The 13344-nt window shown below is 38.4% G+C and overlaps 1 protein-coding gene across 1 annotated transcript in view; it reads right to left on the bottom strand.

Moving 5' to 3' along the window:
- Positions 1 to 4378: 4378 nt before the first annotated feature.
- The window catches only part of PSAT1 (phosphoserine aminotransferase 1), a 40430-nt gene continuing 31464 nt past the window's right edge, over positions 4379 to 13344 (bottom strand). Inside the window, exons 8-9 of the mRNA XM_069105521.1 lie at positions 7443 to 7580; positions 4379 to 5876 (exon numbers count right to left, since the gene is read on the bottom strand). Of these exons, the coding sequence (XP_068961622.1) occupies positions 5771 to 5876; positions 7443 to 7580 (244 nt within the window). The 3' untranslated portion in view covers positions 4379 to 5770. The remainder of the gene's footprint in view (positions 5877 to 7442; positions 7581 to 13344) is intronic.

Consider the following 13344-nt stretch of genomic DNA (forward strand, 5'->3'; position numbering starts at 1 on the left):
ATCCTCTTTAACTTTCCCTAATGAAGAGACTAAGCCAAATCTGTCTCTAAATTTTTAAGTTACTATACTTACTTATGCTTTTGCAAAGAGATCATGTAAAGGTCAAGAGCTTTATCTTCATCTCTTTTTATGTATATTTTGCATATTTATATTTTGTATGTACCTACTAATTTACACATTATTTTTTCCTATAAGAATGCAAGCTCCTTGAGGGTAAGGACTATTTTGATCTTTCTTTGCATCTCCAGTGCTGAGCATAGCACCTGGTACATAACAAGACTTAATAAATGCTTGTTGACTGACTGATAGCAAGATGCCTCTTTTCTAAAACATGGTCTACCTTGGCACTGTCAACTTGGACTGGGACAACCATTTTACTTCTCTTCCTCCTCAAGTCTTGTTGGTTCTAACATTCTATTGATGTGGGTACCATTATTTTGATGATCACATATTCAAAAGTTAGTTTTAATAAGTGCACTTTTACTGAATGTCACAAGTTCATATGACCTAGAGCTGGGGGCTTATGGCACATCTTGTCCATGCCTCTCATTTTATAGATGAGGAAAGTGAAGTCCAGAAAGGTACAAAATTATACAAGTAGTAGGTGACATAGCTGTGACTCAAAATGGATCCAAGTTCAGTCTTCTTCCCACAAGACCATACTAGTGGAAGGGCACACATGGAAACCCCAAGCTTCTCCAAAGCCAAGAAAGTTTGATCTGTGCCCATAATAGACTGTTTACTTGCTGCCTGTGGTAGTTTCTAATGAATGGGCAATTGAAATGAAGGAGATAAGTTTGGTTTTTTAGTGTATTCTGCCTGTTGATTTTTAATCATTGATTTTCTAATGGTTACCTTCCCCTCTGTCGAACTGGTAAGAAAATATAAACTCTTCCCTACTCTCCTAGATCTGGAGAACACAAAATATAAGATTGCTTACTTCTTGGCAATTAGTAAGTTTGCAACACTTCAAAAACGACGTTTATCATTTCCCTCCCTGATATACTCCAACGACTCCTAGGGCCTCTAGGATCAAATATGAACTTCTTTCTTTGACATTTAAAGTCCTTTATCATCTTGATTCAACCTGCCTTTTCAGCTCTATTATACATCACCTCCCTTCACACTGCTGTGGATCAGCCAAACTGGTCTGTTTGCTGTCTCACCAACAGTATTCTATTTCCTTTCTCTTCTTGCCTTTGCACTTCTTGTCTCCCATGCAGAGAGAGTGGAATGCCCTCCCTCCTGATTTCCAAGGAGGCCTTTCTTGTTTCAACCCAGCTACTGATGCTTTCCACACCACAAAATTACCTTCATACATATTTTACATATGCTTATATGTACTCATGTTATTTCCCCTGATAAAATATAAGCTTCTTGGGGACAGAATTATTTCATTTTTGACTTTTTATTCTTAGTACCTAGCACATGGGTAGATTACTAGATTGTGATAATAGATCATTTCCTGGATAGAAGAAGATAGTCTTGGTGTCAAAAAATCCTTAGTTACCCCCTCCCTTAAGCACACACACACATACACACACACACACACACACACACACACACACACACATGCACGCACACACACACACCACACTCTCTCACTTACTAGCTATGTGATCCTGGGTCATTCACTTAACCTTTATCTGCCTCAGTTTATTCACCTGTAAAACTGAAATAAGAGTACCTATCAGTATAATAAAAATAGCAATGCATAGGGAGACTTATGTGAATTGATGCAAAGTGAGGTAAGCAGAGTCAAGAAGACAATATACATAATGACTATCAAAAAATGGAAAGAATAATAACCACAAAACAAATGAAAAGGAATGTGACAAAATTGCAAAGAACAAGCTTGGCCACAAAGATGAGATTTGAGATGTTCCTCCACCACAACCACTGCACATACACTCCTTTGTAGAAGAAAGGGGTCTGTGCATATAAGATATCGCATAATACAGATTTTTAAAAATGTAAGTGACAGACTTTACTATAACATTCTTTTTCTTTTAAAAAAAATTCTTTGCTAAAAGGTTTGATTCCCAGGGAGGAGGAGTAAAACACAAGGAAATTTAGGTGATGTAAGAACAAAAGATATCAATAAAAATTACTATTTTGTTTGTTTTGTTTTTTGCTTTTTGGTGGGGGGAAGGCAGGGCAATTGGAGTTAAGAGACTTGCCCAGGGTCACACGGCTAAGCATTGTCTGAGGTTGGATTTGAACTCAGGTCCTCCTGACTCCAGGGCTGGTGTTCTATTCACTGTGCCACCTAGTCACCCCAATAAAAATTACTTTTAAAATAATAATAGCATATACCTACCAAAGTTGGCATGATAATAAAATGTCTATAATGATATATAGATTTGCAAACCTTAAAATGATATATGAATACTATTTATTATCATTATTATTATCAGCTGCTATGGCAATTTTGGGCAGGAATCACAAAGAATGAGAAGGCATATAATGGTTGCAAGCTAGAGTATCAAAGTAACTAGTAGAGTAAGAGTTAATAAGAGTAAATAAGTGAGTCATTTGGCCTTTGCTCAAAACTCAACACTCAGGTCTTCAATGCACTATGATGCTGAATTGTGAGACCAGTTCAGTACTAGCCCAGCCCTAGATTTTGTGCCTGGGCCAGGCTGTAGTCTCCAGAGTTTCTATGCAGTCCCATCAACTTCCAGTCTAGAAAATCTAGAAAACCCAAGTCAGTCAAAATACATTAAAAACCGTGTCTATGATCAACTTGGGGCTGGGGATTCCAAGTCAATGAAAATACAAGCATCTCAAGCCAAGTATATTCTTAGGCCTGCCATGAAGCCAACCTAGACCTCACCGTAACCCCAGATTCCACATTTTCTGCTGAGCAGCCAGGTGGAATAATGGATAGAATGTATGAAAGGTCGCTCCAAATGATTAATAATAGAAAAATGCAAATGAAAACAGCTCTGACATTTCACCTCATATCTAGCAAATTAAAAAAGATGACAAAAGATAGAAATAGTCAATTTCGGAGAAGCAGAAGGAAGACAACCACACTAATATGCTATTTGGGAAGGTGTGAATTAGTTCGACTCTTCTGGAAAAGAATTTAAAATGATGAAGTCATCCAAATATTCATATCCTTTGACTCAGAGAGCTTACTGCTAAGCATATACTCTAAGAAGATCAAAGACAGAAAAATTAAGCCTAATATATGTTGTAATATTAATAGTAGCATTCTGTGTGGTAGCAAAAATGCTGGAAACAAAAATGGGTCCTCACTGATTAGGGAACAATTGGATAAATGGTAGTATATGAATATAATGGAAAGCTAATCATGTTAAAAATAACTACAAATTTAAAACCTTCAGAGAAACATGGGAAGAATTGTATGTACTGATACAGAATTAAGGAAGACAATTGAGTACGATGACCAAAGTAACATAAACAAAAAGAACCCTAAAACGGTGCATAATCCTATGCAATTAGAATGACTGATCTTGGCCTTGGAAAAGAGATATGGCAATAAGTTTCCCTCCTTTCCTTGTACAACTTTTCCTAATTCCTCTAATTCTAGTGCCTTCCCTCCATCAATTAACATATATTTATTTTGCATATACCTATATGTATACATTATCTCTCTTGATAGAACATAAGCCCTCTGAAATTAGAAACAGTTTAATTTTCATCCACATATCCCTAGTATCTTGCACAGTGCCTAAGAAAATGCTTATTGACTGATGGGTGTGAAATATTGTATCAAACAAAGTCACTGGGTAGATTCACTTTGCTTAGCTAACAATAATAGCTAGCATTTTAGAGTTTACAACACATGTGTTATTTCATTTGATCCTCACAACAACCCTGGGAGAGAAATGCTATTATTTTCCTCCTTATACTAGGTGAGAAAACTGAGGCTAAGAAATTAAGTGACTTGCCCAGGGTCATCACACAGCTAGTCTGGCAGAAATTTGAGTCCAGATCTTCCTGACTCTTAAGTTCAACACTGTCCACTGTGCCACCTATTTTTCTTTGTCTCAAGGGAAGGTTTTCTAGGGGGCATTATCTGGAAATGTTTATGATATAAAACTAAAAAGATCAATTTACCTTTATTGGACATCACATCATGACTAGCTTTTATATAGTGCATTAGCACTTAAGAATGGACCCTTTCAACAACCAGTGAAAGTTTATGATATCCATTTTACAGATGAACTGAGGAAGAAAGAGGTTAAGAAACTTTCCCAGGGTCACAGATTTAGTAACTATCTGAGGCTGGACTTGAATTCAGGTCTTTCTGAACTTCAGGCCTAGTGTGCTATACACCACACCCAGATGTGTAGGTATTTTATCTACTTTCTCTAAAGGAGAAAATGAAAGACACTTAGAAGAGGCACAAGTTTTAGTACTTTTAATATGGTTTAATGTGCTCAGTATCACATACTGATCAATACAGATAAAAGAATAAGAAAAGGTTCTTCACCAAGGAAATCTCCAGAAGTTAGTGTGTTGACCCATCAAGAAGAGAAAAGTGAACAGCCAAGAGAATAAAGGATCAAGGTATTTTAATAAAGGTTCTGGTTTGAACTTAACAGGCAGGAAAGGTGTTCAGGAAAATTGCATATCCTCCTGTCTGAGAAGAGAAGCAGAAAAAAAAAAAAACACAAAAAACCCCACCACACCACAACCCCTTGTTAATATACTGAATAAGGCTTCTTGATAACAAATGTGACTATGAGCATACATTAAAGTATTGACATATACTACAAAGAACAGTTATTTGAAATATAAATGCATAGAGAAAAATAGCATATGATATTAAAATAGATCTTAATAGAAACAGTCATATCAGTTTTGTCTCTTTGAGAGTGTATATAGTACACAAAGGAAGACCCATGGTTTTCCCTATGCCTTGAGTCTTTGAGCTCCAACCAGTGATTAAGTTTGGGCTTAAATAAATGGAAGCAGACCATAAGTATAGCCCAAGCTATGGCCTGCTGGTCAAATCTGGCCTGCCAGCCTGTAAGCTAAGAATGGCTCTCCTATTTTATAATAAAGTTTTATTGTATTTAAAAATGTAAAAACCATTCTTAGCTAGCCTGATGTACAAAATAGCAAGAAGGCCATATCTGGCCTATAGCTTGTTGACTCTGATCTGGGGCATCCTTAGCACCCTAGGAAGTGTCTAGTCCCTTCCACCATTGATGTGTGTGCTTATAGAAGCCAGGATATTCAAAAAACTGAATTCAGTACACAGACAAATTTGCATACTGAGACTCAGCAAGGAAAAAAAAAGCAACAAGGGAGGGAAAAAAGTGAACCTAGAATAAAATATAGGAAGTATAGCTTTAAAAATTTTATAGTACTAGTCAGAGTGAAGATGACAGCTGACATTGGCTTTGCAGTAGCAAACTATCTTGTAACAGTTTTGTTATTTTTTTAAGAGTTATAGTAGGTGGGGCGGCTAGGTAGCGCAGTGAATAGAGCACTGGCCCTGGAGTCAGGAGGACCTGAGTTCGGATGTGGCCTCAGACACTCCACACACACACACACACACACACACACACACACACACACACACACACACACACACACACACAAACTAGCCATGTGACCTTGGGCAAGTCACTTAACCCCAATTGCCCTCCAAAAAGCAAAAAAAGTTATAGTAGGCTTGTTTATCAAGAAAATAACTTAGTTTGTTAAGTGCTTATATCATGTATGCAACAATTATTTTAATAGGATGCCTGTTTTTAAGTAGGCAGCATATAAACTGGCACCAAGGTATTCACAGCCTATGCATTTCCATAAAAGTCTTCATAAATGCAGCCAGCTTCTGAACATCCTCCACGGTGACCGCGTTATACAGAGAAGCACGCATTCCTCCAACAGACCTGGAGAAACCAAAGGGAGAAGGTTTGACCACCATACAGGAGTGAGGTTTGCTGAATGTACTACATTCCATTCATCGTTTTCTGAAGGACGTTTTCAAGGCTGGAATCAGAACATGAAGAAACCTTTCAGGGCTATCAAGCCCGACCTTTTTACTCAATACAGAAAATACAACACTCTTAATGGTCATCTAGCCTTCAATTCTAGTGAGGAAGAACTTGCTAAGTAATGAGACAGCCAGTTACATTACGAGAGAGTTCTAATTAAAGAGACATGTCTATCATTTCCATTCACTGCTCATAGATTTTGACCTCTGGAGCAATGAAAATCTAATCCCTTCTCTAATTCTACCAAGCCTTTCTTAAATCTTTTCACTCTCAGCATAGACAGTGCTGCCTGAATGGGGACCCAACCAGTTGGGTAACTCAGCTCAACCTTTCCCTCTCCTTTCCAAAGGAAGGTAAATTTTGATGGCTGGAAGCTCTACAGTTAACTTGGGATTTACTGCCTAGATTCCTTTCTTCCTTTCTCTCTCTCTCTCATTCTCTTTTCTCACCCAGTTCACTCTGAAGCTCATAGATGGACCACAATAGGTCCCTGCTCAAGGCCCTCTCAGTGGCTATATTTTGGGCTCTCCTGGCTCAGAGTGAATGTCAATGGTAACTGTCTCTCTTTGGACTAACAACCCTGAGGGTCTTCCTCTCCCTGTTTGATTTTTTTCTTTTTTTCTAATTAAAAGGGCTGTCCTTTGACTCACTTCTTAAAGAGGCCTATTCACTGAATGAGCATTATCTCACTACAAGTGAGAACCTGAAAGGCCTTAGACTAAAAGGGCTAGGGTCTCCCATTTCATTCTGTGCCATCTCCAGTTGCCCTGATGAATATCTGGCCACTGGACCCAGATGGTTCTGCAGGAGAAAGTGAGGCTGGAACTGCAAGTCATGACATCATTTTCCTGATGTCCTGGTCCTCTTTGAAAACAGACAAACACGACAACACTCCCAGCTTATAACAATAGTTAGCTCTGCATATGCTCAGACAGTCATTTGGTTTCATAATAATTCTGGATTCAGGGGCGGCTAGGTGGCACAGTGAATAGAACACCTGTCCTGGAGTCAGGAGGACCTGAGTTCTAATCTGGCCTCAGACACTTAATACTAAGCCATGTGACCTTGGGCAAGTCACTTAACCCCAATTGCCCTGCCCTTCCCCCTCCAAAAAAGCAAAGAAATAGACAAAGAAATAAATTTTTAAAAAATAATTCTGGATTTAGACTGTCTAAGGCCACTAATATTTATGGAGAAGCTGTGATTTTGGAGAAAAAAAAGAATACAACACAACAGAGCATTACTAACTAAAGTTGTTTGTTTTTTTAACCATTATTCCAGGCTACACAAGAAAACAGAAATGGGGATCACCATGTCTGTGATCATGGTTCTTTCTCAGCAAATTACATAGTTGTACTAAAAAAAAACAAACAAACACTAAAGCAATTCAATTAACTTTTACTTTTTCCTGCAAAGGATAAGAAAAATCTCTGCTTCAAACTTTTGAGTCATTATACGTACCTATGCCCTTTCAAAGAGATCATATTAAGGTCAAGAGCTTTCTCCAGAAACTTCTTTTCCAACTGGTCATCTCCCTTAGCATTGCCAATACGGAAAGGGATGTTCATTTTACTTCTGTTCTGTTTCTCCACTGGGCATCTGAAAGACACTGCACTGGTTAAAGTATCTGTTCTGAAATGTGTAGATCATTACTGACAAGTTATTCCTTGAAATCTTCCTACGAGTAAAAGCATTGTTGTAGAGACATTTAACAACCTAGTTGAGGAAGGATGGCTGGAACACACACACACAAAAATAAATAATACTTTTTCTCTCAGTTTAACCTACCAACAAAAACCAAACCAACAAACTATTTTTGATGTCCTTAGCTTTCCAAAACAAACTTTGGCTTATTTTGTCATTCTGCATTGCAGGCAGTATTTTTGTGTGGTCCATGCCACTGTTATACCTGACCTTACTTCCATTACTTCTGAATTTCTTTTAATATTCTAAATTGGTTAGGGAGTTCCCTATGTACCCACATCTGTGTCGTGTGGGGGAATGGTCACCAGGGAAGGGAGCTATGGTCAGTAGAGTCATGGCAAATCCATCAATCAAGTAGCACTTAACTAAGGACCTACTCTGGGCCAGACCGTGGGCTAAGCACTGGACACAGAAAAGCAAAATGAAAACAAAGACAGTCCCTCCTCTCAAAGAGAATATAGCAGTTGTTCTAGGAGGGTAGGGGAAGAGTTTGGAAAAGGGAGAAATCACAGTGGGCTGGGTGGGGCAGGCCTTTTACAGAGGAGGCAATGGAATGACTTGAGTATTATAAAACTGAAATATTTCAGTAGGCTGAAGAAAGGGACACTGCATTCTAATTAGGGATAACAAAGCACTGTGTAAGAACTGGGCTCTTTCTCTCCATCTCTTTCTTTCTCTTTTTTCCTCTCCATCTTTCTTCCTCTCTCATCTCTCTTCTTTCTTCCTCTTCCTTTCTTTCTTCCTCTTTCCCTGCTTCCTTCCTTCCTTTCCTTCTTTTACTTATCTATAGATTTATTATTTGATATGCTTCCACTCCCCTCTCACCCTAAGAAAAAAAGGATTGGGAATTGTGCAAGCAGAAAGAGTACTGACATCAGCAAATCAGACTTCTTAAGGTATTTATGCAATGAAGCAAAACATCATTATTTTGGACTCCACTAACTTAAGATCTCCAATAATTAGATCTGGGCTGAGCTGAGGTTTCTCTTTGCACAATCTGTGAAGAAAGGGTGTAGGAAGTAAATGAATAATGTAAATGAGATTATAGGAAGCATGATTAATCTACTGGAGAGAACAAACTGTTTTTCAAGGCTTCAGCATACAAAACTGTTTAAATGCAAATAATGCTAATTATCACAAACTTCATCTATTCATTATAGCAGGCCCAGCAGGGGGGCACTTTGGTATAGCAGGCCCAGCAAGGGGTACTTTGTCAGCAGTTACTGTAGGTACTTAAAAGTAATAAAGCTCCATTTCTTTAAGAATATTCTATAATTTCTGTGTTTTAGCGTTTTGTCTAAGAAAGGTCCCCTGGTAAAGCAAAAATGGGGCCCACTCTGTCTAGCCAGCTACAGACTAGATCATGCCTCACATCCCATCTAGCCACCCAGCTGCCCACTTGGGTCATCTTGCCATCTGCCCTGCAGGAGATCAGGTCTCACTCCTAACCCCCTTTTCTACCTCTTGCTCTCGACACTGTAATTAAATCAATATTACCCTTGCTTTGACTGATTCCCCTGCAGATCTACTCACCATTCTGATGATTCTACTCACCATAGCTCCCTTCCCAAGTGGTCATTCCCCCACACAACACAAATGTGGATGCATAGGGAACTCCCAAACCAATTTAGAATATTAAAAGAAATTCAGAGATAATGGAAGCAAGGCCAGGTGTAACTGTGGCATGAACCACACAAAAATATTGTCTGCAACACAGAAGGACAAAATAAGCCAAAACTTATTTTGGAAAGCTAAGGACATCAAAAATGGTTTGTTGGTTTGAGGCTAGATTGAGAGGACAAAAGGAGGCTCAAGAAATAGATAGGACTTCTGCTCAGGTTGAACGGAACAATAACTGACAACAGGAAGACAGCAGTGGTGTTTAATTATTTTGTTCCTGTTTTCTCTGTGGAGAATGACCTTTACATTAGAAATGACAGAGAAATACTGGTTAATGTGGAATTGATAGTTGTTGTAAAAAAAAAATACAAAAGTCTTCAATGAATCCCAGTCCTATGACCTAGATAAAACTACATCTTCTGGCCCAAAAAGAACTGGCTGGTGTGATCAATAAGCTGTCACTAGGAAGATTTAAAAGATCATGAGAGACATACCACAAGGCAGGAGAAGGGCAGGGCTCCCGGGCCCCTTTTACTACAGTATGAAACTTCTCTGCTTTATCTGAATTCATGACCAGGTATGGAAGAGACCAAGGACTTGGCAGGCAAGACAGGAGGTATCTCTTAGAGAAATCTGATGTATCACCATGAAATTTTGTGAATGCAGACACTCAGATGTTATTAGCGAGAGGCAAGCAGTAATGGTTGGAATCTGAATGGTATTCCCCCATCTAAGTAGTTCCATCAGCCACACTTGGCTGGAAGGTGCTCAGTGGATATGGAAGAACCTTACTGACAACCAGCAACTCTGGTCTAAGGGGAAAAAAATCACAGTTGGCTCTTGGGTTCTGATTTTTAAAATAAAGAACAACTGAGAGTATTTCCCAGGGATACTATGGAGACATGAGAAAGAACAACTAAAGCTCTGTTACACGAAGACAAAACTTAGATGTATCATGCAATCATTCACTGACTTATTTATTTATTTATTTTTAAGCAGAAGCACATCCCATTTTATTTGAAGTCTCTGCTAGGTGGGATTCATTAAAATTAAACTGCAAATAAAAGCAGAGGAAAGGAAGTTCCCATTAAAAGCTATACTGTCCCCTAGAGGCACATACATAATTCCTATGAAAGTTAATAGAAGTCAAGGGTACACCTTTAAGGCAGACTAGATACTAAAGGGAAAAACCAAATACCTTGTAATGGGCTTTGGATCTGAATTGCCCCCTCTTTCTATGCTAGGTTAGCTGACATTTAAATTAAAAACACCACAGCTATGCTGTTTAGACATTCTACTGCTGGGAAAATGCAATGTGCTAGTTCTGGACTTAAGGTTCAGCAATTAAATGCACATCTTATTTAGAAACAGGAACAGCTACTACATGGAAAATTGATGTTTAAGACTTTTTCCCCAAAAAATTCACTCTTTCTACATGTGTAGTACAATGGATAAAAAGCCCTGGAGTCAGGAAGACCTGAGTTCAAATCCTGCCTCAGACACATACTAAGAATGTGACCTGGGGAAGACACTTAACTGCTCTCTGCCTCAGTTTCCTACTCTGTAAAAATGGGAATAATAGCATGTACTTTACAAAGTAGTTACGAGGATTGAACCAGATAACATATATAAAAGGGTTCTGCAAACTTTAAAGCACTATTTAAATCTTATCTATCATGAACATTAACAGTCTCTTAGACATCTTTCAAGCAGTCTGGTTGCTGGCCTACTGTGTCTTTGGAAAAGTCACTTCACTTGTCTAGACCTCAATTCCCCCATCTGCAAAATGAATGAGGTGGATTAGATGTTCCTTAAGACCCATTTTAGTACCAAGAGTCTACAAGGCTTCTATGAAAATTAAAACCTGAAGTTCATATAATGCAGGAAGGAATTTTAAAGGCCCACTTAGCTGTCACCATGGATCCCAGCCAGACCATAGTCAAAACATCTCAGATAGGAGGGAAATGCGGAGGACTGAAAATAATCAATCCAGACTTGAAGTTTTAGTCTTCAGAAATGAATTCACTAAGGTTCAGGTCCTCTGTAACTTCATTTATAATGGCTAGGAGGTACAGTGTATGGAGTGCTAGACTAGGAGCAAGGGTTTAAATGCTGCCTTACACACTAAATGTGTGACCCTGGCAAAGTCACTTAGCCCCTTCCAGCCTCAGTTTCCTCATCTGTGAAATAGAGATAAGAATTCCTACCTCCCAGAGTTGTGAGGATCACATGAGATAGCCTATATGAACCTGCAAGTGCTATATAAATGCTTTTTTTGCTTGTTTCTTTGTTTACTCGTTTTCAGTCACTGATTTTTGTGATCCCATTTGGAGTTTTCTGGGCAAAGATGCTGGAGCTGTTTGCCATTTTCTTCTCTAGCTCATTGTACAGATGAGGAACTGGGAATGGGAATGCTGCATGTGCTATCAGAACGGGCCGGGCTTTTTTTTTTTTTTTTACTCCCAACAGTTTTGCTTTGTTAACGAGGGTGGGTTCAGTCACAGAGGGGGTGTTTAGGGAAATCACTGGGGCAAAACAAAACAAAAAAACAGAAAGCATCAATAAAACTTTTTTTAAATTTAATTGGCTGCATACACTGAAAGATGATGGGATCCAAGGTAAGTAGGTAAGTTACAAAGGGCCCCAGCGTAAGAAAATAAGATTACCACTCGCTATTGTACATTCTAGTCTAGCAAAGGGGCTATAACTCTACCAAAGCAACACAATGAACCAGAAACATTGCATGGAAGTCAGCTCAGTGCTCCTAAAGGATGCAGCAATAAATATGAGTTATGACAGATCCTATATAGCTTGAAAGGTTTAGGACATGGGCCAGGAAAAGAACTGTCATCTCCACCAATCTGGCTAAATACAGAGAGGCTTATCGACAGAAGCTGGCTATTAGACAGTGGGTTTTCTTTGAAACAATGATGATGATGATGATGATGATGATGATAAATAGCATTTATACAGAACTTTAAGATTGGCAAAACATTTTACAAATATTATCCTATTTGACCCTCACAACCCTAGGGAGTGGGTGCTATTATCCCCATTTTAGAAATGGGGAAACAGAGGCATATCAAGGTTAAGTGATATGCTAGTGTGGCCTTAGGCTAGTAAACATCGGAGGCAAGATTTGAACTCAGGTTTTCCTGAGTTGCCTCTAATAATGATCATGATTAATAATAATAGCTAGTATTATTATAATATATTAATTAATGTATTATTCATTGATAATTAATATTAATTAAAATTATATTTATTTAATTAATATAATTAATAATAGATTAACAACATCTAGAACTCTAAGGTGTACAAAGAACTGTATAAGAATTATTTCATTTTATCCCAGTGACAACCCTGGAAGGTAGGTGCTATAGTAACTCATGAAATCATGAACTAAAGGGTTCCTATATTCATAGGAAATTAATTGAAGATTGCTCTTCCAGGCACCCCCTGTACTCCAAAAAAAGACCAAAGAAAGAGAAAAGGACCCATATGTATGAAAATATTTATAACAGCTCTTTTTGTAGCAACAAAGAATTGGAGAGCTAACAGGATGCCTATCAATTTAGAATGGCTGAACAAACTACAGTACGTGAACGTAACAGAACACTATTTCACCATGAAAAATTATATAAACCTGGGAAGAAATGTATGAACTGATGCAGAGAAGAGTGAGCAGAACCAGGAGAACCGCTTGTACAGAAACAACGCCAGAACTAGCTTTGGAAGATTGAAGAACCCTGATCGATTTAAGACCAATCAGGACTCCAGAGGATTTATGAGGAAAGATGCTACTTCCTGAAAGAGCTATAATGGCCTAAAGGGACAGAATTGGGTGGGGTGGGAGTGGGGAAGTTTGACAGCCATAACAAAAATTCTAAACACAGACTCTACTTGATACTGTTTCTTCCCTTGTAAAGACCAAAACAAAAGACTTGGGACTTATGCATGTATGACCTGGGTACTTAAGTCTCTGAAAACCTCTAAACCTAAGTTTCCTCATCTGGAAAATGAGGTGGTTGGATATGAT

The sequence above is a fragment of the Petaurus breviceps genome, unplaced genomic scaffold (assembly GCF_028583685.1).
Source record: "Petaurus breviceps papuanus isolate PSGF00001 unplaced genomic scaffold, PetGlider_PUasm1.0 138, whole genome shotgun sequence".
Classification (NCBI taxonomy): domain Eukaryota; kingdom Metazoa; phylum Chordata; class Mammalia; order Diprotodontia; family Petauridae; genus Petaurus; species Petaurus breviceps.